Genomic DNA, 27231 nt, shown 5'->3' with positions numbered 1-27231 from the left:
CTCCCTGCAAATCACTCTCCAAAGCCACGCCTCCTCCAAAACACATGACCGCGCACAGGCAGACCAGAGGCTAACCAGAGAAATCAAATCACCTACCCTGCCTTTAATAAACTGAATTTTAAGACAGATATTATTAAATATTTATTTCTATCATGACAACTCTATGAAAATTTTAGCATGGTATTGGATATGACAATGGTAATGTATTTGGTCTTGGCGGAATAGATCTGCTGCTGCTGTTGGTTATTGCTGTAGTTGTAGAATATTGTTGCTGCTGCAAGCAAGTACAGGAACTTGCTACTGCCAATGCATATGGTGATACAGTGCTGTGAGTATTTAAGACACACTGCTGCTGCTAAAATAGCATATAAAATAACCCATAGCAGATTTATACAGGTGGAGCTAGGGAAGGTGGAGGCTTCCAGAGGAACTCTGCAAAATGCTCAAGTGGATGCTAACCTGCCATTTAAATGTAAAGCAGCAAGCTTAATGGCCTGGTACAACATGAACCAATCAGCTTGTGCCAAGTCGTTTAACGCTGTGAATATCATGTTACGTTAAGAACCCATAAGCCTGCGCCATCTAGAGTTTCGTGAAAGAACTTATCTAATGCGTTCTGTTTTTTAATACAGTCAATTATTGTGCTTAATTGTTTGTGTTCCAACATGAGTATTTTATTCAGTTTACTAAAAGGCAATAATACAAGCATATTCACTTTCTGTTTACTGACATGCATTTAGATAAAATGTTTAGTTTAAAGTGTGAGGCCCTCCGAGACAGGCCTGAAGACAGATTGAAGAAGGGAATTTTACCGAGAAGTGTGTCCAGCTGCCTAAATGACAGATATTTTTCTGTACATCGGAATGTCCATTTTTTTCACTTTCTGAAGACAAAATTCCAGCGAAGTGGCCAAGACCTCTCGGCCGTATGAATATGAACAGAAACACGTCCTGTATGCGTGATGCATCAGCCCTCAACGGCTCCCTAGAGACATTTTCTATCTACATCCCGAATCAAGGTAACAAATGTGTTTCTGTATCACGACTATGGTTCTCTGCCAAATGCATTCGAATCAACGTTTTATTTGCGTCATGTTTTTGGTGGAGTGGGACAAAACAATTAAATGGTCTTTCGGACCTCCATGAAGTGGAACATCTGTGATGTAAACACTCTGTCCCACTGAATCACTCTTATTATAAGGGGACATTGCCATCTTGCCTTTCGTAAGCGCTCCGTTACTGTTATATCCCACCAGGAGTGGGTTATTTATGTGAGAAATTGCTGTGGTATTATTGACACTATCCCCTTCTGTGTATTTGTGGGAGTCTGGATTCCACCTCTGCTCATTTACACCTAATCATTCTTTAGTGTGAAAATCAGGCAAGATGGAAAGGCAGATGGAATATATTAAAAATATATATATATACACACACACACACTGAGTGGCTTACTAATGCTTGTCAGAATGACAGTGGGCAATAGCCATGCACATGGATTTCATTTGTGAAGCTTAGAGTCAACATGATTTCTACATGATTTTTGACTTCTTTCAAACTTCCATTTTTGTTTTTATGCCAGTGAATTTTGTGGCATCTAATTTTTCCTGATACACTTTTGAGGACTGTCCTAAGAAATTTTCAGTAAGTCAAGGTATGTAAAAAAGATAAAAATGCATTATATAGCCGTAATTTGAAATGCTGTTCACCTACAATGTAAAAAATTATGTATTTATTTATTTGAAGTTGTAGAGAAAACATTATTGGATTATGTTTTACATAAAATAGCCTACTATTTCTGTCTTTGTACTTCAAAATGTGCAAATATGTTTAATTCATATTTTTGAAATTTACTAGCACTTCTGAGTAGAAATTGTTTCTACACAAATGTATGCACTGAGCTCATATATACCCTAATGTAGCTACTTGTCATCTTCTGGCTGGAAAAATGATGTGGATGAATAAATAATTGCTTATGTTGTGCACTTAGTATTTTTATTAGTACAAGGTAGTAACCAGTAGGCTAATATAAATTCTAAATATAGGCCTATTACACGCATCTGAAAATACTTGATTCTGATTGGCCAATCGCGGCATCCAGCGGTGAGATATTTTTAATATTCGCAGTCATCCATAGCAGCTGTATACATAGCAATATATAATAATAATAATAATTTGTTGGATTTATATAGCGCTTTTCTAGGCACTCAAAGCGCTTTACATTGTCAGGGGGTATCTCCTCGTCCACCACCAGTGTGCAGCATCCACCTGGATGATGCGACGGCAGCCATAGTGCGCCAGAACGCCCACCACACACCAGCTTATTGGTGGAGAGGAGACAGAGTGATGAAGCCAATTAACAGATATGGGGATTGTTAGGAGGCCATGATGGTCTGAGGCCAATGGGCAAATTTGGCCAGGATGCCGAGGTCACACCTCTACTCTTTTCGAAAGACATCCTGGGATTTTTAATGACCACAGAGAGCCAGGACCTCGGTTTAACGTCTCATCCGAAGGACGGTGCTTGTTGACAGTATAGTGTCCCCATCACTATACTGGGGCGTTAGGATCCACACAGACCACAGGGTGCGCACCCCCTGCTGGCCTCACTAACACCTCTTCCAGCAGCAACCTAGTTTTCCCAGGAGGTCTCCCATCCAGGTACTGACCAGGCTCAGCCCTGCTTAGCTTCAGTGGGCTACCAGTCTTGGGCTACAGGGTGATATGGCGGCCTCATATAGCAAAATATCAGTTTGCTTGTTTCAATAACTGAAACTGGCGCTACTTTTATATTTCTCCTGTCAGATCGTGGACTCGCGCTTTTATTTAATACAATCGCAACTGGCGCCATCTTGTGTCTCACGCTTTGATTGTAGCGATAATCACCTCAGATGACTTCAGGTATTTTGAATACATACAGTAGCCTGTATTACTGTATTTTGTTGCACTGTTGGTCTTGTTGCCAGGCCAAATGTTTTGTACGATATAATGGACTTTTTTTTCCTTAGCGGAAGCTTTATAATAATATGCAGGTTAGATTATGATTTCAACTCCAATCATTTGGATAAATGCGATTAGTCTGTGAAATATCATTTTACTCCATCTAAAACTCAATAGAATGAGCTCTGGACTCGTGCCAGTATAGGTTTTCCTTTAATGACATGAGGAAGTGGCTGTTGAATAGACTTGCAATGTACTTTGGGTTTGCTTACGGTATTACAGACTTCTATGAAGCCCTTTGAACTGAAAATAAAGAAGTGTTTCCTCACTATTCAGACAAATTACATTTGATCTGGGCTGTTTCCTTTCTTTTCAAATCCCTTTTAAGTTGTCTGTTGAGTGCGAGAAGGCAAAAGTGACTTTCTTGGCTGAGCTGAAAGGCCAAAAACATATAGGGCTAATAATCATACAAAGGCCCAGCTGGTGGTTTTGACTAACTTTCTTAACGTATATGGTGACTGAATAGACTGTTTTAAAGTGTTAGTTCACCCAACATTAAGCAAAATGTGCTCTTTTTATGTCAATAGAACAAAAAGCACCATAATTACTGAAAATGTTCATTGACATTCATGTTCATGTTATGCTAGTTTGGATGTCAATCATACACCATTCCTTGAAAACCTTGCACCAAACTTGAAAACCTATAGCAGGTTTTCAGTGAATAATTAGCATTTTAGTCTGTTCCTCACACAAAGCTATTGTATGGCTTCAGAAGATTTCCGATACATCTTTATTTTGTGTTTTTAGGATGTTAATTAAGATTGTTAATTTAACCAGATTTAAATCATTTTAAGACTTTTTTGCAGCCCCCTGGTTGAGAACCACTGGTTTTTATGTTGCTGTTTTACCCGTTTTTTTGAAGATAGTATATGCTTCTCTTTTAACGTCCATTTTTGTGTTCTTAAAATAAGTCATATAGGTTTGGACCAACATGTTGGAACTACTTGCCACTCTTGCAAAATTTCCCCTTTTTCTTTAGAAAAATGAACTTTTTGTGTTCTCGAGCCTAATCAAATCCAGATAAACACAAAGTTTAAAAGAAAGTAAAAAAAAAAAGAAAAGTAAATTCCTCTTATCTCCCCTGCTTCTCCCAGAGTGTTAAAAGCTGTTGCAACATTTAGTCCAACACATGGTTACAATGTACTATGCACCATCACATACTATTTAAATGTCTCAGTATATGGTTTTACTCTTCCGTCAAGTGCATTTGAGTCTCAATGTATGAATATGTGTTCCAATTTACTGCGTTGCTAATGAAAATGTGCTAATTTAGTGTTTAGTTCATACTCAAACCCAGCCCGGGGGTCAGAGCAGAGACTGCAGGCTTCCCTGTAGAGAAGCCAAACTTCATTAGACACTGTGTATTTATGTTTCAGTTTATTAAATGGTGGTTTGAGTATTTTAGTGATGGTACGCTTGCTCATCACTCTTGGTGTCCAAGAACAAGAATGATGGATTTTGATAAGATATTCTTAATTCCGTTTGGAACGTCTTCATGCTTGTTTAAACCCAAACTATTCGTCCAAACATTTGTCAATGACCTATGGTGAAAAGCGGGTCAGAACAGGAGTAGCTGTTATGGCAGTTAGATGCTTGTGGTATGGCAAAGTATGGAACTTCTTTTTAATGTTACCCACAATTCTTCCTTTTACACCCAGAAGGTCTTCTGGAATCAATTGTCGCGTCAACAGTGTGTCAGCACTCCTGAAAAGTTGTCATCTGACCAAAACTAAGGCTTCTATGCTAGTTCAGCAGTTTGTATTCGGTAGAAAATGTCACCCAAGGCAAAATCACAGCCAACATAGTAGCTCTGTTTCATAACGTAGTGAGCTGCCTCACAATTCACTGACAGGCAGCTGTCTTTTAAGGGTGACTTTGAATGCAGTTCGATTTATTCTTTAATGGTTTCCTTGACAGAATCATGAAAAATATATAATTCAAATAAATGTTTTTCTATATAAACCTTCTATTCATGAAAGTATCCCGACAAAAATGTTTCATGGTTTCAACAGAAATATTAAGCAGCACAACAGTTTTCAAAATTTATAATAAGAAGTAATGTTTTTGAGCAGCAAATCAGCATTTCAGAATGATTTCTGAAGGGTCATGTGACACTGAAGACTGGAGTAATGATGCTTTGCATCACAGGAATAAATTACATATTAAAATAGAAATATAAAACAGTTATTTTAAATTGTAAAAACATTTCAGAATATTACTTTTATCACTGTATGTTTTATCAAATAAATGCAGATTTCTGACCCCAATCTTTTGAGCGGTAGTGTATGTTTATGAAATATATCAGTATATTTACCCATTTTGGATAATGACTGCAGTGCATGTTGGGATTTCTCTAATTGGAATGTTCCTTGATGATGGATGCATGCAACACTATCTCAGAATTGAACCAAAACTAGGTAACTTTTAGGGTATCTACCGTTCGAAGCAGTCTTGAATTCAGGACCGTGCTATGATTTTGTCCAGATAGTTTGCTTTATTTTATAACACAGTTCAAATTCTCTAAAAAATCTTGAATGCTGTCTTTAAAACGACTTTATCATGCAGGACTTCATGGCATCTTATCATGCCAGCTGGGCATGAAAGTGCTGGCTGAAATGGACACTGGTAGTCAGTACACAGGGTGCCCGGTCCCTGCCTGCTGCAATTTCTACATCTCATGTTTAGGGACAATGAGCCATTGTGTGGCAGTTATTCAATCCTGTGCAGCTTGCGAGCTTTGACAGTGAGTGATCACATAAAATGATGTCACTGCAAATGCTTGTAAGCCAAGTACAAAGGAGCACCTAGATACTGATCTGTGGCCAGATTAATGTGAGGGAACACTGAAGAGTTCAGAGGAAGTCTGTAACAAGTCACAAGTGCGTTGATTTTACAGAATAAGGCAATGTTGGCCCTTTAAAAGATACATGGATTGGAAGACTGCTGTTCTGCCATGATTTTGCCATGAAGAAGTTCTTTTGACTCCCAGGATCCACAGAACTTAGAATGCCTGCTTTCCAAAAAGTTCTACAAATCCCATGACCCTTGTGTCTTCATTTATTGACTATTAGGCTAATTGATTATGTTTTCAGCTACAAATAAGAGTGTTTACACAAAAAATATGTTGTAATCCACCTTATGTTTTTTTAACTTTCATTGTATGGGGAAAAAAAGAGTTCAAAATGTTGTTTATCTTTCTGAAAGAAAGTCATGCATGTTTGGAACACTCTAACAAAATGAAAGTTCTTTATTGGCATCTATGGTTCCATGAGGGACCATTAAAGGGATAGTTCACCCAAAAATGAAAATTTGATGTATATCTGCTTACCCCCAGGGCATCCAAGATGTAGGTGACTTTTGGCACTTTTCCACTGCATGGTACGGCACGGTACGATTCACTTTTGGGGGGGTTTCCACTGGGTACAGTACCTGGTACTTTTTTTTAGTACCACCTCGGTTGAGGTTCCAAGTGAACCGTACCCTTACCAAAACATGAACCGTACCGTGCATTTGCAGACCTTTACTAGCAGAACAGAACACAAACAACAATGCCCCTGTGTCTAATTTACATTTAAAGATCTGTTTGTCTATCATTAAAACCCTATTCCTGACTAACCCAATCAGAAGTGTACACTGCTATAATTACACAACAATAATTGCACTCAAGTATATTGTGTTCTGTTGCGTTTCAGCATGCTATTAACATACCGACACGATAGCATTGCTGTTTTATGGTTGACTGGACTGATTTAGTGGAATATTTGTAAAGTCACGGTTTATCATGAGAGCGGTTTGGGGCACATTGTGAATCTAAATAGATGAACTGGCTCCAAGTTGCAATTCCTGGGATCGGTCATGTCCTGTGTAGAACTTTTATTTAGATATACAGCCATATAGATAATACAAGATGGAATACTATTAACATTTTAAAATTTAAGGAAAATTTTAAATGAAGCGCTTCTTCAAGAGTGACTGCTGTGTTGATGGTGATCTGGGAATTTAAACTTCAACATGAAATCCAAATTGATTTCTTAAAGTAAAATGGGTTAAGAATACTATTTCAGGTTGACATCGTCATTTTTCATATGCAGATGTTTTTGGTTACTGAAAAAGGCGTATTTGTAAAAATGTACACAAAAGCAACTCCGCATATTAGAATGATTTCTAAAGGATCATGTGACGCTAAAGACTGGAGTATGATGCTAGTACTATGAGGCCAATAGTAGCTTCTTCAGGGGCTTTTCTTAAAATCCAAGACCATATGGATAAGATATAAATGTAGAACTCACTGATGCCTGTGAACACTTTTAAAATATGCAGCGCTGAAATCAAGCTGTGTGTAACTCCAGGAAAAACCCCACTTTATGAATTCAAGGTCTTTTAGGATAACTCATCAAATATTTCTCAATATCTGGCACTCAAGGTGACTTGCTTCTCACTAAGCCTTCAAAGCCTGAGGCGTAGTCATATTAACCCAGATCAGACTGCTTGGGTTTGAGTCAGAGACTATGCCTTTAAGGCTGTAATTTAACAGCAGCTTCCCTTCATGTGGTTAAAGAGCGGTCACTGTTATCAATTAAAAAATCTGAGTCATTAAGATGTCAAGAAGCAGCATTCATGCTTCGACCGTTTTGTGACTTTTAGGGAAATGGCCCAACCCATCTTCCGGAAAAAAAGGGGACAGTGTAGGAGAGGTTATCACCCACCATTCCAGAGAAAAATTCCACCACCAAGACTTCCTGGAATTTAGGGATTTTAAGGAATAAGCTCTCTGAATCATTTTTTAAAAAATGTATAATTATTTTCTATTTTCTGTCTAAATCTCTGCCCAAAATAATTATTTCAAAATTATTACGAAAATAAGAAAAACGTTGACTGTTTGAGACATGAATAATACATTGCTGATTATTTAGTGATTTAAGCATTTGTTTATGGAATGCAAATCATGGCCTCAGTTTTCCCTGTTGTTTTACTCTTGGCAAAAGATAAAACACTTCTTTTGCGTATTCACTTATCTAGAAAGCCATGACTTCTAGCAGAATTGTATGGGTAATTGATTTACAGAAATAAAACAAGTAACCACACGCACCTGTTTTTCATCATTTGTTGAAAAATACATTCGGGAAACAACATGGTTTGGGACAAAGGTTTTCAAAGGGGTCAGAATCTTAGAAACATTTTTCCGATGAAATGGATAAATGCGATAGCAAATTGTTTTGTTCTAATCATAATTCCATTTAACAAGACGCATGTTTTATGTGGCAGCGTTTTATTAATGTATAGACCTGTTTATACTGTATATTTGGCAGCACTGAGGTGGGTCTGAATTTCAGGTTTCATTTGTCATCTTGGGTTGTGCTTGAAAATGCTCACAGAGAAGGACCACATGGAATATATAAGAATGAAAAAGTTTTATTTTGGGTGGTTAGGCTTAGTGGTTAAATATCTGGGTGTGATACCCAAATGCTGCAGGTTCAAACCCTCAACAGGCTCATTCACAAGCTATAACTTTGAGTCCCTAAATAAGACCCATCAAAAACGACCCATCTATGCAAGCATGAAAAAAATAAAAGAATAAAGACATTTTGTTAAAATAATTTTTTGAGCAGTTATTTAGACCAACACAAAAATTGCAAATATAATAAATATTATAATAAAAAATAATAACCTGGGGATTTTTGTTAGCATCTTTATATTTTAAGTTTAATTTTGGATTAGTAGTTGGCCACTGAAAGGACAATTTTAAAAACACACAACCAGTTGCATCAGCATTTGAATGAATGAACATGCAGTAATGGCTATTGCACATCACCTAAATATTATTATTGATTATTCATAATGTGCTCTGCCCCTCAGTTTTTTAGATTGGTGCATGCTGAACAACATACTGCCAAATACTACCTACACACCAAAGTGTACACTCTTAAAAAAATAAAGGTTCTTTATTGGCATCTATGGTTTTGATTATTAAAATGTTCTTCACATTAAAAAAAAAAAAAAAAGGTTCTTTGGGGAACCAAAATTTGTTCTTCTATGACATCACATTGCCTTTTGGAATCTTTATTTTTTTTAAATGCAACTGTTTGTCAAATCGTTGTCCAGTGACCTCATGTTCTGTTTACATAGTAAGCATAGTGTACATACTATATACTGCAAAAATAGTAACAGTAGTATGTTAATTTAAACATAGCCGTTGTTTGTGCCCGTTATGGACACTGCAAAGAACACCAACAAATTGAAAATTTCAATGGAGTCTTTAAGTCTGTTAAGTTTCTTAGTACTATGCAAATGTTGACCTACAGTGTGTTTATGTTAAGCAAAATGAGAAATAAAATAAGCAGACGTGACTGCAGTTTTGACGCAGAGGACAGTAGATTCCGACATATGATCAGAGTGATGAGATAAGACACGCTTCATTGAAAGAACAGACGAGTGATGTTTCTCTAATATACCTCTCGCGGCATTATTTCTACTGGAATCAGTCCAGTCGGGACTCATGTTGATGTGAGATGTAACCAAGCTGAAGTTGGCACCTGGATATGGTGCCTGACATTTGAAATGGCTTAAGAACTTGTGGGCCACCGAATTTGAATGAAATTCAATGAAAACAACAACAGCTGATCTCTGCTGTAAATTTGTCTTTTGTTTGCTCTACTCAAGATGGCTTGAGACGATAAAGCCTTTGGACTGTAATGTTGTCCGTGCGCACAAAACATTACATCGTAGCGATCAAAGCTCGGTTGGCTTATTAACACTGCGGCGATGACAGAATTTCAGAACGCCACCCAGAGTTCTGTGTTAACCTCATTGAAAGCTTTATTTATTTTTCCACTGCTTATTCACCCTTGAACCTGTTAGTCACTTTCAAGTACCATATTTTCCACTCAGGCTACATTTTTACCAGTGAGGTTTTGTTTTCAGCACTATATAGTTTAGCTGCCAAAAACACCATCCCTATGATTTCATCATCATAAAGCATGACTGCATTACAGCATTACTATATTACCGTTCACTTACTTCCATGGTCCTTCTCCACATGCGATTTATTATTGTGGCCGTCTCATAATTTATATTTCCAAGATCAGCTGATTCATGGGTAAAAGTTCAAGCATGTCAGTTGTTTGAAATCAACATCCTGAATGTTGTTTTTATCCAAACCTTTGAGAAATGTGTTTCTCCTCTTTAGCAGACAGGTGTTCTCAAAAAATCCTGGCTTTAAACAACTGCTGAGAAACTCACAGATTCCATCTGGTCACTGGCAATGAATTTAAGCGAGGACTCATACTGACATTACGTAATTATATTTGCGGTTTATCATTATTATCGTTTGCTAAGCCATAATTTGTTTTGTATTAAAACCATACAGAAAGTATGAATTTTTTTTTACTCTTTTTATGTTCTCTATTTTTCTTTTTATGATATTTAGTTTTTAATCTATGAAAGTTTAGAAAGCAAACTACTCTTGTGCTCTCTGTCTATCCCAAGGCATAATTAGTAGACTATAGTAGACATTATAAGATGATTTTATTATTATACTTAATTAGCAGAAATGTTTTTATCTGCTTTTACACAAATAGGCCATAAAAGATAGATTAACTTTTTTTTTTTTTTTACCAAACTGCTAGTTTCTAGGCTACTTAGTTTTTTAAAAAGCTTTTGATAGATAGATAGATAGATAGAAGGATGGATGATGATGGATAGATAGATAGATAGATGGATGGATAGATATTTGGATGGAAGGATGGATGATGATGGAAGGATAGATTACGGTGGCCGAGAGAGCTAAATGCGCTGCAACTTCAGAAAACACACGCAAATAGAAAAAGCACCAGCAAATTAAGAAAACATCTTCATCAGTTTGACAGCACATGTGCTGCAAATACTCGCAACACAATCAAAGACAAAAACACGTAGCAAATGCTCACAACACAACCAAATAAAGGCACGTGCTGCAAATACTCAACACAACCAAATACAGAAACGCAAGTACAGACCACAAATTAACCATGCTTTTTTTTTTTTGTATTGATTACCATTTGTAATTGTACAGTACAAATACCATGGTTAAACTATGGTTAGTGTAGTAAATCCATGGTTAATTTGTGGTTACCATGATTTAACTATAGTAACCATTTTTTGTTTTTATTTATTTTTTACATAATAAATGTATTTAATTAATTAATTTTAATAGTAAAACCGTATGGTTAATTTTTGTAAGGAAAGTTGTAAAGTAAGTGAGCCAGCTTACATGCTTTCACAAATAGATAGATAGATAGATAGATAGATAGATAGATAGATAGATAGATAGTTGGATAGATAGTTGGATGGATGGATGCAGAGCTGGCCCAAGGCATAAGGCCACCAGGGGGCCCCCAAGAGTACATGAAATGACAGCTTGATTTTTTTTTTTTTGGTGATATATTGTGTCAATGGACAATAGTAATTATACAAAAACGCGATATTACATAATTAAATTATCTATACGCATCATCTTATTATTTCCATAGCGACGTGTCATGCCCAAGTCAGATCAGAATCAGATTTGAGGTGTTTACTGTAGGTTAGTCAGAATCTGCTCTGAACTTATTGTTTTCACAAGTTTACGGAGTTATACGCGCTCGCAGATCTTCCCATTATAACAAGAAAAAAAGGTTTCTCACATAATCCATTTAAAATTAAGAAAAGTTTTGTTTGTTCACGTATACTGTTTCAGGAATGATAAACGCGAGTGTAAAAAATGGCGCGAGTGAATCAGCTAAATTGTTCCGCGAGTCATTGCTATGATTGACAGTGATAAATATTGTAGCAATGGACGGAATTAACTATCTGACAAGCCGATGTCCAAATAGACCTGTGCATTAATGCAGAGTAAATTCAGAGTAACAACACTACAGCAGAGACAAGTCTGTGTTGGCTGAATATATTTAGCAGCTTCTACAGTTAAAGATAAAATACTTTTATTTTAAAATAAATACTTATTATTGAATTATTATACCATTAATAATTAACTTATTTATTTATAAGTTAATTATAAATAACAGTAAAAGTACAAAAATTCGGTATAATAGTCATTTTATAATAAATCCAAAAGCAAGATGAGACAAATACTAGGGAGTGGATATGGCAACTGAGATGATGATTGATCCTCTGCTGCCATCTACTGGTTATATTGGTAATTTCATGTCATTCTCATCTTAAAAGTCTTTGTTTTGCACAAGGAGGCATTTTTTTCATCTTCAAGAATCTTTAAAGTGAATTTTACTGCACAACTGTAGAGTTAAAAAATAATATAGGCTTTAAAATATGTTTGTGTTTACAGTGGGTAAAGGGCAGTGTGTAATTTATATATATATATATATATATACACACACATACACATATATACACACACACGTATCTCACTCCAGCCAGGCAACCAATGTTGGCTACCCTGATATATTATAATATAAAATTTTACTTAGCTAGTTTTAGATTGAAGTTTTTGTCTTCTGTGTAAAAATAACTTTCCTGGGTAGATTTTTGTCATAAAACAATTCGGTTTCATAAACTTGGTACTTATAACCGCTTAACATTATTTACCTTAGCCTACCTTTGGGGTCTTTGCGATTATATTCCAATATCATTATGCCTCAATTAGCTAGTTATAGATTAAGAGTTGTTGTGTTTTATGTACAGATGGCTTGCTGCTGTGTACTGTGTATAATAATTTGTTATTAAAATAGCATTCTGTTCTGTAAATGCATTGTCTGCTGGTTTATTTAGCTACTTTTCAGTACACCACATTACGTAGGCCACTTAGTACTGTAAGACTTTAAATGTTAAAGTGCAAATTAACTCCTGACCACTCTTGTGGGTTTGCTACTGTTACAGTTAAGGGTAGAAGGGTCAAAACATTGGGATGATGTAAGCAACACCGCTACAACAAATGAAATTGATAATGGGTGTGTTAGATTTGTAGTGTGCGAATAATCAAGCATTGACAATAATCAGTCGTATTGGCAGCACAGAGGGGCCCCCAAATAAAATTCTTCTTAGGGGCATGGGCCGGCTCTGGATGGATGGATAGATACAACAAACATAACTTTTTATACCCTACTAGTTAAATTAATAAATTAAATGTAACACACATATAGGCAGGCAGATCGACTGATTGAAAAGCACATGGAATAGTTTTAATGTTAAGCTAGATAAGATAAAGATGTGGAGAAATTTAAAGCGTCAGGATGCTCTGCCAAAAAAACATTTAAAAATCAAAGTAAGTTGCAATCTCCTCTGCTTCACAGGTTCAGCATCATTTCTTTAAACATCTATAGCCTATCGCAAATGTGCTGCGATGGTTTCCTGCTGTTTCAGTCAGCAGTGTGTGTGAACGGCGCACCAGATCAGTTTCATCCTCTTGTCAATACAGACTGGGGGCGGAGGAAACACATCCTATAAAAAGAAGGTATCCCACATCATGAAACGCCAGGCTTCTTCTCAAACACTCACACGAACAGCAATCCTCCTCTTTGCTGCGACTTACTTCGATTTGTAAATGTTATTTTGGCAGAGCATCCTGACGCTTTAAAGATCTCCATATCTTTATCTTATAGGCTATTACACTAAGCCTATTTGCAATGTGTATGGTATGTTAAGTTTTTCCCACTGATATTTGACCGCTTATTTGATGGGCTCTGTAAGGGGTTTATACTTTTTGAAGCCAAAGTGTGGTGGTCAAAGCACCTAGTTGTGTAGGAAATATCTTACCTTCAAGAAACCAACACATTTTCATTCAAAGTGATTGTGGCTCAGTTGAATGGCCAATGTCCTTTTGAAAGCTTTACTCATATTTCTAGTCGGTTAAATCCTGGATTCATGCCAAGCTCAAGATTTATTTACGACTTGTTTTAAGTATACATTTTCAGTAAGACACACAATATTGTTACTTGAGATTAAAAAAAAAATCCTCTTTGCTGTTTGGTCCTGGTTATGTCTCTCAGATCAGCTGTAAATAGGCAGATGTTGTTGTAATTTAGAGCAGATGCAATTCAATGCAAAAAAAAGAGGAGCTGATGGGATTTTTCTCCCTCCCGCTTCCTCTTTGGAGCAGGAAGATCTCCAGTATGCAAGTTTCCCTGCCAGACACTCATCTAAACAATTGCTCTCAACTTTACCATCTCCATAAACGCAGGTGGTCTGGATGATCAGACAACTGCCATACATGTGGAAACCACTACAGTCCAATATTAGTTAAATGTCATGCTACATTTAGCTGCTTATCCAAATGTAGATTGCTAACAACTTTGTAGATTGCTAACAGAGCAACTGTTGTCTCATTTGGAAGTTTCCAGTTGCAGATGTTGCAGATATTGTGGACAGATCCCAACTTTCTGTACCTGGGGCGGCTCTCTAAATCTAAAAGAATTGCTTAGGAGATTTAATTATATTAATTAAAGATATCTCTGGAAATGTTATACCTTGCTTGGAAAAAAAAAATGCCTAAAATTGTTCTGCTGGTCTTAGGGGATTTGGTTCTGGACCAGCAAGTGCTGTTCTAAAACCAACCAAACCATGCTGGGGAGACCAGCAAAATCTTTCGTTGTAAAAAAAAAAAAGTTTAGAATAACTTATCTGTTTGTTTTCTGAAGGGTAGTGTATTTTTACTTTATGATTATGTAGTGTGTTTTGTGCAGTAATTTATATAGATGCAGCAAACAAAATTGTAGATGATTCAAACAGGTTATATCGGTTATGTTGTTCATAGCTCTTTTGTGCCAATGGGTCACACCCTAGATCAGAGGTCCCCAACCACCGGGTCACGACCCACTACCGGGCCGTGGAGGAATTGCTACCGGGTCGCAAGAACGTTCTGGGAAAAATGTGTATAGATATGACACTCTGTTTATTGTGTGCTAATGATTGTTCTTATTATTCAGTATTTTCGTTGTATGTGATTGATATGGAGTAGCAATTTGACGATTTCATGTTAAATAAGTAAATGAAAGATTGCTCTGATCTGTCACATATTAGGGGTTAAACGGATCGCAGTTGATCCGTCCCAGCAGGCACCGGACATCTATGCAACGTCAGGTTGACGTGGGATATGACGTCAGACAGACGTTGCATTTTGGTTGAAAATGAAAATCAGGTTGACGTCAATATTTGACGTTGACTTAACATTGGATTTTGGTTACACAACCTAAAAACAACAAAATATCAACGACAGCTGACGTCGGTATTGGACATCAATTTAACATTGACATTAGAAGTTGAATTTACATTGAATTTTGGTCACCCGACGTCATAACCAAAATTTAACCAAATGCGGCCAACTGAATGCGCTGCTTCTCTGCCGCTCACTGCACAGAACAGACGCCGAGAGAGGTGACACTTCTCCGGGAAAGTCAGACCTTGCGTTCGCGGGACAGCACTGGCAAAATCTTCCAACTGAACCATAGCTAAGGTTTATCCAAAAAAGTCGCTAGGTTTGTCAGTATGAATATTCTATGGAAAAAAGCTGCTAAAAGGGTCTGAAAGGTGCTAAATCTAGTGCTAAAGTCGCACTCGTGTGTGTGAGATGTGGGAACTGATGGCAGGGGGTGGTGGATATTTGTGGCGGTCAATGTGGATATTGTGGATGAGTTCTTCTGCGTCATCACGTTCTATTAATTCTACAGCTTCAGTTTCGGAACTTTCACGCTTAGTAACACATACAGCTGTTCCCTCACCACAGTGCGACAGTGAAAAGGGACCCCTTTCAAACAGTGTCACGTTCCAAACATTGTTTAAGCGACATACACCGGTATTGCGGTATTTTAAAAATTCATATCATAACAAAAATAAACACCGGTATTCCCAGCACTACGTTGAACCACTATAATACTATATAATAGCCTAATATATATATATATATATATATATATATTCACCCCCTGGTCACTGTGATTTTGCCAAGTAAGACATGTTCCTGGATCAACATCTTTTGTTGATCCTGGATCAACATTACTGTCCAAAAATACAGACTTAACCCAATCCCCACCCCTAAACCTAACCTTACCCATAATTTATTCCTAAAATCAGAGGGAAATGATAGCTGATTAACAAGGGTGTAGAAGCGCCTAATCCTGATTGTAAGCCTAAAACTGTTATCTCTCAATTCTGATTGGTTGATTGGAATGATGTTCCAGGATCAACAAGGATGTTGATGCAGGAACATGTTGCACTTGGTGAAATCACGCTCACCAACAATGATTGTTGGTGGCCAATTTTAAAATAAATAAATTTTTATTTGATGTAATGCCCCTTATGGGTGGAATTGCACAAATCTAGCCCCTGCTGTTTCGTAGTTCTTCACAAAAATGTAAATGAGCTTATTATAGCGCCATCTAGAGTCAGACTGATGCAAAGTAGTGTGTGAGATAGGAGCATTTCTGATACCGAGACTAATATTTTAGCATAGAAAAATGAAATGATAAAATCAGTACAAACATAATATGGTTTCAAAACTATGGTATAAATGACAATGCAAATGACATAATAAAAATGAGCAATTGAGCCCAGTTAGGCTCTAACTAATATAGCGCAAATGATATATGCACTGAATATCTTTACAAAAGTTAATGATGGCACCCAGAAGAGTGCCTGGAATTAATTTACCATTATGTCCTTGTAGTCACTTTCCCTACATTTTTCTCTCCCATCTGGTTGAGCTGTCTGAAGAATGCTTTACATTTTTATATGTCATTACACAGCTGCTGAAATGTTCCCTCTCAAGTCCTCTAACTCTCAAGGATATGGCGAAGATTATAACACAAGCTCCCAATAAATCTCCCACACTGGCGTTCTCCCAACTACTGCAAATTAGGCAGGCAAGAGAAACGGCCACCCAGTTTCATACATCCGTCCTAAAGGGGACAAGCAGAATTTGGTACGCTGTTTGGTGCTGTAAGTAAAGCTGGCCGGTAGCCATGAAGTCAGAGTTTTATTAGTAGCTTCAACTTCATTTAAATGTGTCTAACTCTTTGACGGTGAAACTCATGTCAGATGTTGTCCACAAATAAAATAAACCTACCAGTACATTTGAAACAAACCAAAATCACTCACTTTAGACGATCAGAGTAAATGTTCAAGGGGAGTTAATGGTGGTTTCCAGTTGTGGGCAACCCAAAAAGAGGGATATTGGGATTGGCAGAACTCGTTCACCACATTAACCTCTCGACTAGAGGGGAAGAGGCTATAGTATTCCCCATGAACACGAGAGCTGTTTCACATCAGTGCCGCAACTTTGGGACTTTTAACTTTTCCTCTTATTTAATTTGACGCTGAGGTTCTGTTAACGAGTAGGACCGGGACGGGGGATTGTTTGGGTCTGGCTTGTAAAGAGGCGAGGTGGGTTGCCCTCTCCTGCTCCCTCTGAGGTTAAGTGACTGTTTAGTGATGCTAACGAGCTGAGAGGGTGAAATAAAACAGGCAAAGGTGTGGCGGCTTTTTAGCGCTAACCAGGCTAATCATCTGGGTTTGACTTCATTTGAGGAACAAGACAGCCAAGAAGGAATAATCATCATGGGTTTCTGACCATTATTTAAAGTGTTAAGGCATGATATTGCATCTCTGTAGCATTCCATGAATTCCATGGATGTAGTGCTTAGCATCCAATTATGCTCATTGAAAAGCACTGTGAGTGTGAACCAGGGTTGATTAACTAAAGCTAGAAATGTAAAAAAAAATAAAAAAGTAACATGAAATAAAATAAATGTTAACTGAAATAAAATATAAAAACATTTTTCACTTTTATTTTGTTGATGTACTAAAATAACTGAATAATAAAATAACTGAATAATAACTGAAATAAAAATTAATAAAAACAAAATGAAAAAAATAATAAAAATAAAACAGAATTATAGAATAAAAAAGCAATACAAATAATATATATATATTTATTTTATTTAATAAATAATATATACATAAACTAACAATAAAATAGCACTGTATCAATGATACTAAAATAACACTGTGAAAAACACCACAATGCTGCAATTCCTGGTAGACAACCCAACTTGCCCAGTTTCAGGGCATGTTAATGAATTATGGTTAACACTAATCGCTGTTGATCATCATAAATTGTAATTGTGAAAATTTACATTGACTTCACATTTCAGTTTGTATGCATCATTTGTCCTGTTATTAAAAAACAGTTGCTTGGAATAAAAAACTACTTATCCCTACCTAAAAACATAACCAACATACTCCCAACTTGATCAAGATGGTCTGTTAGCTGTTTTAGAGGGGTTCGGTCACTTTTTTTTTTAGCTAGTTAGTTTGGGAGACCAGCTTCAGATCATCTAAAGACCAGCTTGGCCAGGCTGGGAGACCATCTTAAAACAGCTAAGATCAGTTTCTTAACAGGGATTTTGCTGGTTTATGAGATGATATTCTTGCAGCAACAATGACTATTATTACTACAATTTTTTTCTTTGTTGTAGTAGCACTAAAACATTGTTGGGAAGTGAAATAAAGAAAAATTAAATGTATGTTTTTATGTTTTTTTCGTGCTGGTGAGATTAGCCTTCAACTTGTGCTTCAAACAGTGGGAGAGTGCGCAGCTTTCCTGTGCAATCTGATATATATAGGGCCGTGCCCTTTGAGGGTGGATAAGGTTTGTTTGTTCAGTGACAGTTTATTTTACTCTTGAAAACCCTCTCAATTCACTAAAACCATTCATGGTGTCAGATGTCAGCTTTGCTTTTGCAAGGTCAAGTTAAGCTGGGCCCCGGGGCCCTAGAGGAACATATGTGTGAGACACGGGTTTTATGTGTGAAAGCCCTATTCAGGATTTCATGAGTCTGTTGTGTAGATGAACTTAGACGTGGGTTCAAAGAAAGCCTTGCAATCCTATAGTTGTTTACTGAAATTAGACTGAAGATGTTTCTTTTGTAAGCTGTAGTGTACAATATCTATTTTAGGCTCAAAGGTAGCTGAAATTTTTTTTATTTGTTGCAGTAAAATTAAAATGAAAGATTTTAGCTGTTTTATGGATAGACTTTAGCAGATTTTTAGTAGATATTTAAATAAAATGAAATATAAAATAGAATATAAAAACATAATTATAATGAAATATATATATAATATAGTTTGTATAATATATATATATATATATATATACATAAAAATATATATAAATATAATTAATGTTACACAAGCACACACACAAACAAATGCACCATATATTTACAACTTAAATTTTTTTTCAACTTTAAATGCATATATTTACAACTCTACTTGTGATTAATTTCAAAAATAAGATATAAAATTATTTTAACTGATATAAAATATTACATTTTTCCATTAAAAAAAAAACTACTAAAGTACTGCATGCATATCGGTTGCTACTAACAAGATAAGACTTGACGTAGTTTGGGTATTACCTGATATCAATCCTTAAATGTTTTTTGGAAGCATGAGGGAGAATACAAATAGGGGGATGATTTTCAAAGGCATGGCACGTTTAGTCTTCAAAGTCCGCCTTTTTGCTAAAATGAGAGCGGTGACACAGGGGCCAGTGGGCATCCCTCATCGCCGTCTGTCTCTGAGCTTATCATCGTGACACTTATCTCACACATGAATGTACTGTATGGGAGGAATAAAAACAGACTTTGGAATCAATGAGGGATGAGGATCAACGAGTCGTATCCAAGCGTTGGCCGGGTCATTAAAATCCTGATGTGATGATGTGCCAGATTGTGTGCAGACGCGATTATGTGTCTGCATTGGCTCTGGCGGTTTATGAGCTGCGGGTGACTCTTGCAGCTTTGGAATCAAAATTCAGTTTGTCTCTTTCACTTTGTATCGTTACATTTTTCTTTTCTCTTTGGAGTGTTACAAGCTCTTGGTGCATAAAGAAGATCTGTAAAGTTGCAAAGACTAAAGTCTCAAATCCAAAGAGATATTCTTTATAAAAGTTAAGTCAACCACGCCTACCTAAAACGGCTCGTTCTAACACGCCCCCACATATCTACATCACTATGTGGAAATATTAGCATAATGCCGCCCAAAAGTTCGCGCAGAGAAAGAAGGCGTAACTTTTATTCTCGCTGTAGTATTGTTGTTGCCGGCGCCGCCATGTCGTGAAGGCACTGTGTGTTTCGTTGTGAAAGCGAAACTATTTTGTTTGGTCTTCCAAAAGAGGACGATATCCACTTCGTCATGCCTGGAGCTGATCCGTGCTGCATCAACTTCGCGCTGTGGATCGCCGGATTGGCCGGAGTCGTCACATGTGGTTGCCGCAAACCTGCCGGCCGCTCCTTCGTCGAATCCGCTAGCCTCCGCTCACTTTTATAATGGGTTTGAATGTTTTTGTCTAGTCGCTCCGGCCGGACAGGGCATCACATTATGGTAGGGCCGTAACATTTCCGTCACACACTTGAGGTATTCGGCCAATCTTGGCCGGAGTCGTCACATGTGGTTGCCGCAAACCTGCCGGCCACTCCTTCGTCGAATCCGCCAGCCGCCGCTCACTCTATCCCCGGCCTCTGCTCACGTTAGCCCTCCGGCCGTTCCTCACTCTAGCCCCTGGCCTCTGCTCACCTCTAGCCCTCCGGCCGTTCCTCACTCTAGCCCCCCGGCCGTTCCTCACTCTAGCCCTCCGGCCGTTCCTCACTCTAGCCCCCCGGCCGTATCACAGCACACCTCGCTTTTCAGAACGATGAGCTTTGTAATTGACGCGTTTCAGAAAGGCGAGGCATAGAGGAGAAACAATAATGCACAGTATGTGGAAAATAATGTGTTTTTTGAACCTTAAACCGCATAAACACATTTCATTACACCAAATACACAAAATAATGTTCTTTTTAGCAACATCATATGACCCCTTTAGTTGACATAATTTAGCTTGAAAGCTGAGAACGTTTTACGTCTAAGCACATCATATAACTGAAACAAATAAGAGGATGGAAAATGTAGTCTTTTTTATGATGTCTGAATGGAACTGTCTGTTTTACGTGGTTCATTCTTCTGCTAATGTAATGTACTCAATCATTTTCTAATGATGCAGTGAATGAATACTGAATGTTTGAGGTCAGTGACTTTTTAGTTTTTAAAAATGTTATGAGCCTCATCCATTCCTTATTCGTCTCGTGAATGTAATGTTGGTGGTTTGGCCTGGTTTCATCATATGTTTTCAATATTACTGATTCTGTTCCTTGCATAAGAAAGGAATATTGCTCTGTCAAGGTCTGTCAATCTACAAAACAGACTAGTTTCATTTGTTATTAGATATTGAGATATTCTTCTCCCCTTGTTGGAACACGTGTTTTGCATTTGATGCCAAACTGAAGGTTGTTACAGGTGATGTAACACATTTCCCTTGCTAAATCTTCACTAGCTGCTTTCTGTTCTGGAGTTTCCTCAGAATTCTCAGAGAACTCAGAAAAAAAGTTAGAATTACAAGATATAAACTCTGAAGTATGACTTTTTTTTCTTGCAATATCTTGCAAATACATAAGACTTGTGAGGAAAAATGTCTGAATTTTGAGATGAAACATTGCAATTACCTTTTTTTTCATTATCCCACAGTGTAAACAAGCTTTCATACTATGTTGTTCAGAAAACTGAATCTAAATTTCATAATGTCCACAGATTTGGAAACTCATTCCACCTGTTGATACTGAGGGATTATCACTGTAGGCACAAAGCTCCTTACAAAAAAATTGGATCCAGTCGTCTGATGTTTCCCAATATTAGTCATCATCCATTGCAACTTTGTATATCAGTGTGCTCTTTATGGAAATTGGCACTACTTTCATGTTTCTCGCAGACTGGCTCATTTTATCCTAAATAATTAAATAATAATAAAATAAATAAATAACTCTAATCAATATTTTGAGTGCATTTATTTGGTAAGTAGCAATCTTGTAAGTGGGATATTACTCAGTCGGTACAGCGATGAATGTTTCCAGGATCTTGTAGAAATAATATACTGCAGCAGAATGCAATATTTTCATCACATTCTCATCATGAAAAGTTTATCATGGGAAGCACAGATCACTTTGCTTATTTTGCGTGTAGTTTCATCCAGAATTTTCAGAGGTCACATAAAAATGAAAATAAAATATGGCTGGTGACAAGGATGAATGATGGTGGTAATAATCTAATTCAAATAAGGGATCAAATAAATGTCTATTGTCACCCCTAATTCCTGCTATTGTGTCTTTATTGCAACATTAGATAGGTTTTTTTGCTATTCAAGGAACTAATAACGTCCAAGATTTGAGTGTTGTGTTGAATACAGGATTTAATGGAGAAGAACCAGATCTGATCAATCTTTCTCATTCTTTTCTCAGGGTTATCCATGCAGCAGTGATAAAGAGTGCACAGTGGGAACGTACTGCCACAGTCCTCAACACTCCCCGTCCCGCTGCCTCACCTGCCGCAGGAGAAAGAAGCGCTGCCACAGAGACAGCATGTGCTGCCCTGGCAACCGCTGCAGCAACTGTACGCTCCTGATTGATCACTGATAGACATCGTTTCCCATACTAACTCAAAGAAAGTTATAATGGATCTCTTCTGTCTTTCTTCAGACATCTGCATCCCCATCTCAGAGCGCGCCCTGTCCAAGTCACCTATGGAGGAGCACAACAAGCTTTCCATCAAAGAAAAAGGCTGGAGGAGGAATGGCAAAACTCAGACCAAGATCTCTCTCAAAGGTGAGCAACTGACTAAATGGAGAACCACAATTTGTGAAATTGCAGATCTGCAGGGTTAGAGAGAGCATTGACTCGAGCAGACTTTTGCCCTGCGGGATAAAGCCTAGTCGGGTTTGCAGCAGAAGAACCATCAACCAATGATAAACTAGATAATCTCTGAGAAAAAAAAAATGCACAGAATATCAGTTCGAAAAGGCTGTTGAGAAAACAAAAAATATTAGCAGAAATGTGGGTTTATAATAAGGTCCACATACTACAACTATTCATGGTTAGTTCAGTCAGCTCAGGTCCTTTAAATAATGTTAACAGATACAACTTTTAATTTTTGTATTGTATGAACCTTTTGACAGACTGTGATGATGTTTTCCCAGTTATTAACATCTTAAATGTACCAAAGTGTTAAATATTTTCATTTTTATAAACAATTTAATTAACATTTATAAGACTTTACTAGTGTTTTATTGTGTGCGTGTTTCTAACACAATAGCAGAGATGGCAAATTTGACATCTTTCTCTCTTTTGACCGATGTAATCAATCTCTCAATATTTTTTTTTCTCTTTTCATGGAAACACTGTAATTGATTTCTTTTTCCCTGGCTACTGGGGCAAATGGGAATGCAAAAATTATATTTGCGAGATTACCCAACTATGATGACGTCTTGAGAACTCCAGAACTATAAAAAAGGGTCCATTAGTAAATATTTAAAATAATATTGAATCCAAAGTTCTGTCAAGAAATTCTAGTTGTCGCAGTCTGATAGGTCAAACTCAATTTGACATGATGACTTCATCACAACGCACAGCTGATTGGTTCTTTTTGTATCAGCAGCCAATCAGCTCGCTGCTCAACATTCAATAGTGCTTGCTGTAGCAGTTGCACTGCGCTTCAGAAACCCTCCACCTTCCCCAGCTCCACCTGTATAGATCTGCCACAGGGTGATCATGTAACCTATGTATGTTTTTTTTTTCATATATGTTATGTCCAGCAGCAGTATTTCTTACAGCAGCATGTCTGTGGATGTATTAGCGGTAGCAAGTCTCTGTACATAGCAAATCTATTCCCCCAAGACCAAACACATTAACATTGTCAAGTAATTTACCATGCTAAACCCTCCAAAAGTAGTCATGATAGAACTACATTTAGTGTTAGTTCATGTTGATTAACTATTATTAACTAATTGAACCTTCCTACAAAGTGTTTAGACTTTAGCTTTCGGAATAATGATGCCTCTAACCTGACACACTTTCCAGTGATTAATTTTTTTCCTCGAAAGCGCTCACAGTGTACCCTGGTTTCAGGAAGTTACATATAATCTCAAGCAATGTGATTGTAGCATGGGATTTTCTGTCTAGTTTTGTGTGCTGTATGCATCAGACAGTCAGTCAATGTACCTTGGGCGGTCTAAGACTGTTTCATATTCGTACTCACTTATGAACTATGTCTGCAATGAGTTGATTCACTGGATGTGGTTGCATGCATGTGTTGAGGGGAACGGCGGGCCACAAATTTGGCTGTAACTACACGCAGCTCGTATATCTTGAAGATTTAACCACAGCGGGAGGCCTGTGAAGGAAGGATCACAATGCAGTGCTGTTCCCACACCTCTGTATTCTCGCCTCAGTAACATGCATGCTGACGGCACAGTCACGCTCAAACATAAATGAAACCACACGAGATTTAGACGGAGCCATTTGAGGCACCCTAAATGTACAGACTGTTATTTAGAAGAAATTATGAACTTTTCCTTTTATCAATCAATCCATCAATCAATCTTTTTTATTTATTTATTGTATATTTTGTAGTAAATGTATTTATTTGTTTGTTTGATTGATTGATTGATTTGATGAATTCATTCATTGTTAAAAAATCCCACAAACCAATATGGAAGATGCACGAGACTGTGGTTTTGTTACAGGAAGTCTACTTTTTGTGTTTCATGGTGAATTGTTTCAAAAAAAGAAAAACTTGCATGACTAAGTAATATTTATATACATAATAAATATTTGCTTCACTAATTATCCCTTTGAAGCGTAAAGCAGACCATTAGTCAAGCATATCAGGTTCCTTTCAAATGGGCCAAATTTCTTAATATATCGGGAAATGATTTGCTCAAATTAGGGGCCCCAACACTGTTTCTGTATATAGGCCTCGTAATGCAATTGAAATGAGTATAATGGAGTACAGAAAATGCTTTAGTGTTTTATAAGTAAGCCAAAACAACATATGGAGCGTTTTTTTTTTTTGCACTTTACAAAAGTACCTCAACAGACAACATACAGTGCCATGTTATGTCTAGAAGACATTTGTCAAAAATATTCACCTTGAAATGTAGCTTATAACACCAAACTTAATTTAACACAAAATCACACTACAACATTCAATTTGTAGAAAAAAACCTTGCGCTCTTTTCAGCCTGTACTAAGTGAACACCAACCATTGGAAAATTGTTTTGCATTTGTTTGTAAGTAGATGTATATCAGTAACAGTGACGTATTTGGTTGCACTTTATTTTCTGATTTCACTTGAACGTTGTGGAGAATATTTGCATGAGACATAAAAAGATGAAGCATGCATAAGAGTTGTACACATTGCCACCATATGTCATCTTTGACTGGGTCCTTCCATTTGATGATGGAGGGGTAATACAGTCACAAAGTAATGGAGGTAGCACAGGAAGTAGAAACACAAAAAAAATATGATTGGGGAATGGAGGAGAGTGAATTTCCATTTCATGCCAATTTTAATGTAACAAACTTGTAGTGCTTTTAAGGATTGGTAAGGGAAGATCAAATAAACTCAGACAGGCTAGTTCATTTGAAAGTGAAAATCATAAAAAAAATAGCAAAAAATAATTATCTGCAAATAAAATCTTTTGTATATAATATGAACTATATATGGAACATTTAATCAGAAAATATTTGTTTACAAAGTAACTAGCCTTAAAGGATATAGTTCACCCAAAAATACAAATTTTGTCATCATTTATTCACCCTGATGTCATTCCAAACCTGTATGGGTTTCTTTCTTATGTTGAACATCAGAAGATATTTTGAAGAATGCTGGTAATCAAACAGTTGAAGGTTGACTTCCATTGACTTCAATAGTATTTATTTCCCCACTATGGACGTCAATGGGGACCAACAACTGTTTGATTCTTCACAATTCTTCAAAATATCTTCTCTTGTGTTCAACAACATAAGAAAGAAACTCATACAGGTTTGAAACAACATGAGGGTCATAAGTAAATGATGACAAAATGTTCATTTTTGGGTGAACTATTCCTTTACGTTCTATGGATTCTATGAATTTATGTATCTGGCAGATGCTTTTATCCAAAGCATTTTACACTGCATGCATTTCCATAACCTTGTCATCATTAGTGTTCCGCTCTTCTGTTTGAGTAACAGAAATGCCATTGCCTTCTTCTTTGACGTGCAGGTCACGAGGGCGACCCTTGTCTGCGATCGTCCGACTGCTCGGAGGGCTACTGCTGCGCTCGCCACTTCTGGACGAAAATCTGCAAGCCTGTGCTGCGGCAGGGCGAAGTCTGCACCAAACAGCGCAAGAAAGGTTCCCACAGCCTGGAGATCTTCCAGCGCTGTGACTGCGCCAAAGGACTTGCCTGCAAGGTATGGAAAGATGCCACCTCCTTCTCCAGGTCCAGGCTGCACGTGTGCCAGAGGATCTGAGACGGGAGGCCCCTGCAAAACAAGCTGCACCTTGGGGCCCCTGCGTCCCGCTGGGAGAGGAGTGGACGAGGTCTCCTTTCTCCAGGACTTACTCAGCTGTGATAAAGAGAGAAAGGGTGAGATTCAGGTGAATGTGTGCCAGAACAGGGTGGGTTTGGGATGGGAATGAACTGATGTGGTGGGATGCCCAGTCGTAGCTGTTGAGGAAGCACTCCAGGCCTCTTTTCAAGATTATTTGGTGGAGTTTTATTGATCTACAAGCCATATTTATCAGTGATTTACCGTTTGATGCAAGCGCTGGCATTATTTCAGTATGTCCGTGCTGTCAGTTTAGTATCTTGTGATGCTGAATGCTCTGATTTGGTTTCTATTTTTTCACTATATATTTCATGCACATATGAGTTTTTCACTGCATAACCACTAAAATATTAACAAGGTTGTTTTTTGATTACATTATCATCACAGACTTTGGGTCTCGTTCACTAATAATTGTCTGAAAACAAACAGCAATTTTCATTTTTAGTTGACTTTTTGATCCCTTCCTAAAGTGCACTTTGAGTTTGCTTGTATTAAAACAAATGATCCTATGTGTAACACCAGAACAGAAGAACAGTAGTATGTTTTCAAGGTAGCCACACACTAGTAATGCATTTGTCTGAGAAATATGATCATTTTATTCAATAGATAACATTTTTATTATGTCAAAAATGCTAAATCGGTTCTGATTATCAAGGGAAGTTGTTTACAGTGCGGTTCAGTGAATGTGCAGATGCTTTATGACATTATCATATTCCATGCTTTTTATTCTGTAAAATTCCACACCGTCTATTAGCTAGAATAAAAATAATAATAATAAAAAAACTAAT

The 27231-nt window shown here is 37.2% G+C and overlaps 1 protein-coding gene across 1 annotated transcript; it reads left to right on the top strand.

The window, feature by feature from the left end:
* The first annotated feature begins 927 nt into the window (after nucleotides 1-927).
* Nucleotides 928-26827, top strand: LOC107594451 (dickkopf-related protein 2-like). Its single transcript, XM_016284506.1, has 5 exons — nucleotides 928-1018; nucleotides 5562-5637; nucleotides 22273-22463; nucleotides 22550-22675; nucleotides 26115-26827. The coding sequence occupies exons 1-5, from the start codon at nucleotides 928-930 to the stop codon at nucleotides 26363-26365; spliced, it is 735 nt and encodes a 244-aa protein (XP_016139992.1). The 3' UTR covers nucleotides 26366-26827.
* The last annotated feature ends 404 nt before the right edge of the window (nucleotides 26828-27231 follow it).

Source organism: Sinocyclocheilus grahami, unplaced genomic scaffold (genome assembly GCF_001515645.1).
Source record: "Sinocyclocheilus grahami isolate Dianchi unplaced genomic scaffold, SAMN03320097.WGS_v1.1 scaffold183.1, whole genome shotgun sequence".
Taxonomy (NCBI): domain Eukaryota; kingdom Metazoa; phylum Chordata; class Actinopteri; order Cypriniformes; family Cyprinidae; genus Sinocyclocheilus; species Sinocyclocheilus grahami.
This window is presented reverse-complemented; position numbering and strand designations above follow the sequence as displayed.

Bases quoted from the DNA above. Each gene is read 5' to 3' on its own strand.
- LOC107594451 (XM_016284506.1), top strand. From the start codon at position 928: ATGAATATGAACAGAAACACGTCCTGTATGCGTGATGCATCAGCCCTC. The intron at 5,638-22,272 runs GTGCCCGGTCCC...GATTTAATGGAG, and splicing joins ACTGGTAGTCAGTACACAGG to AAGAACCAGATCTGATCAAT. The intron at 22,464-22,549 runs GTACGCTCCTGA...GTCTTTCTTCAG, and splicing joins TGGCAACCGCTGCAGCAACT to ACATCTGCATCCCCATCTCA.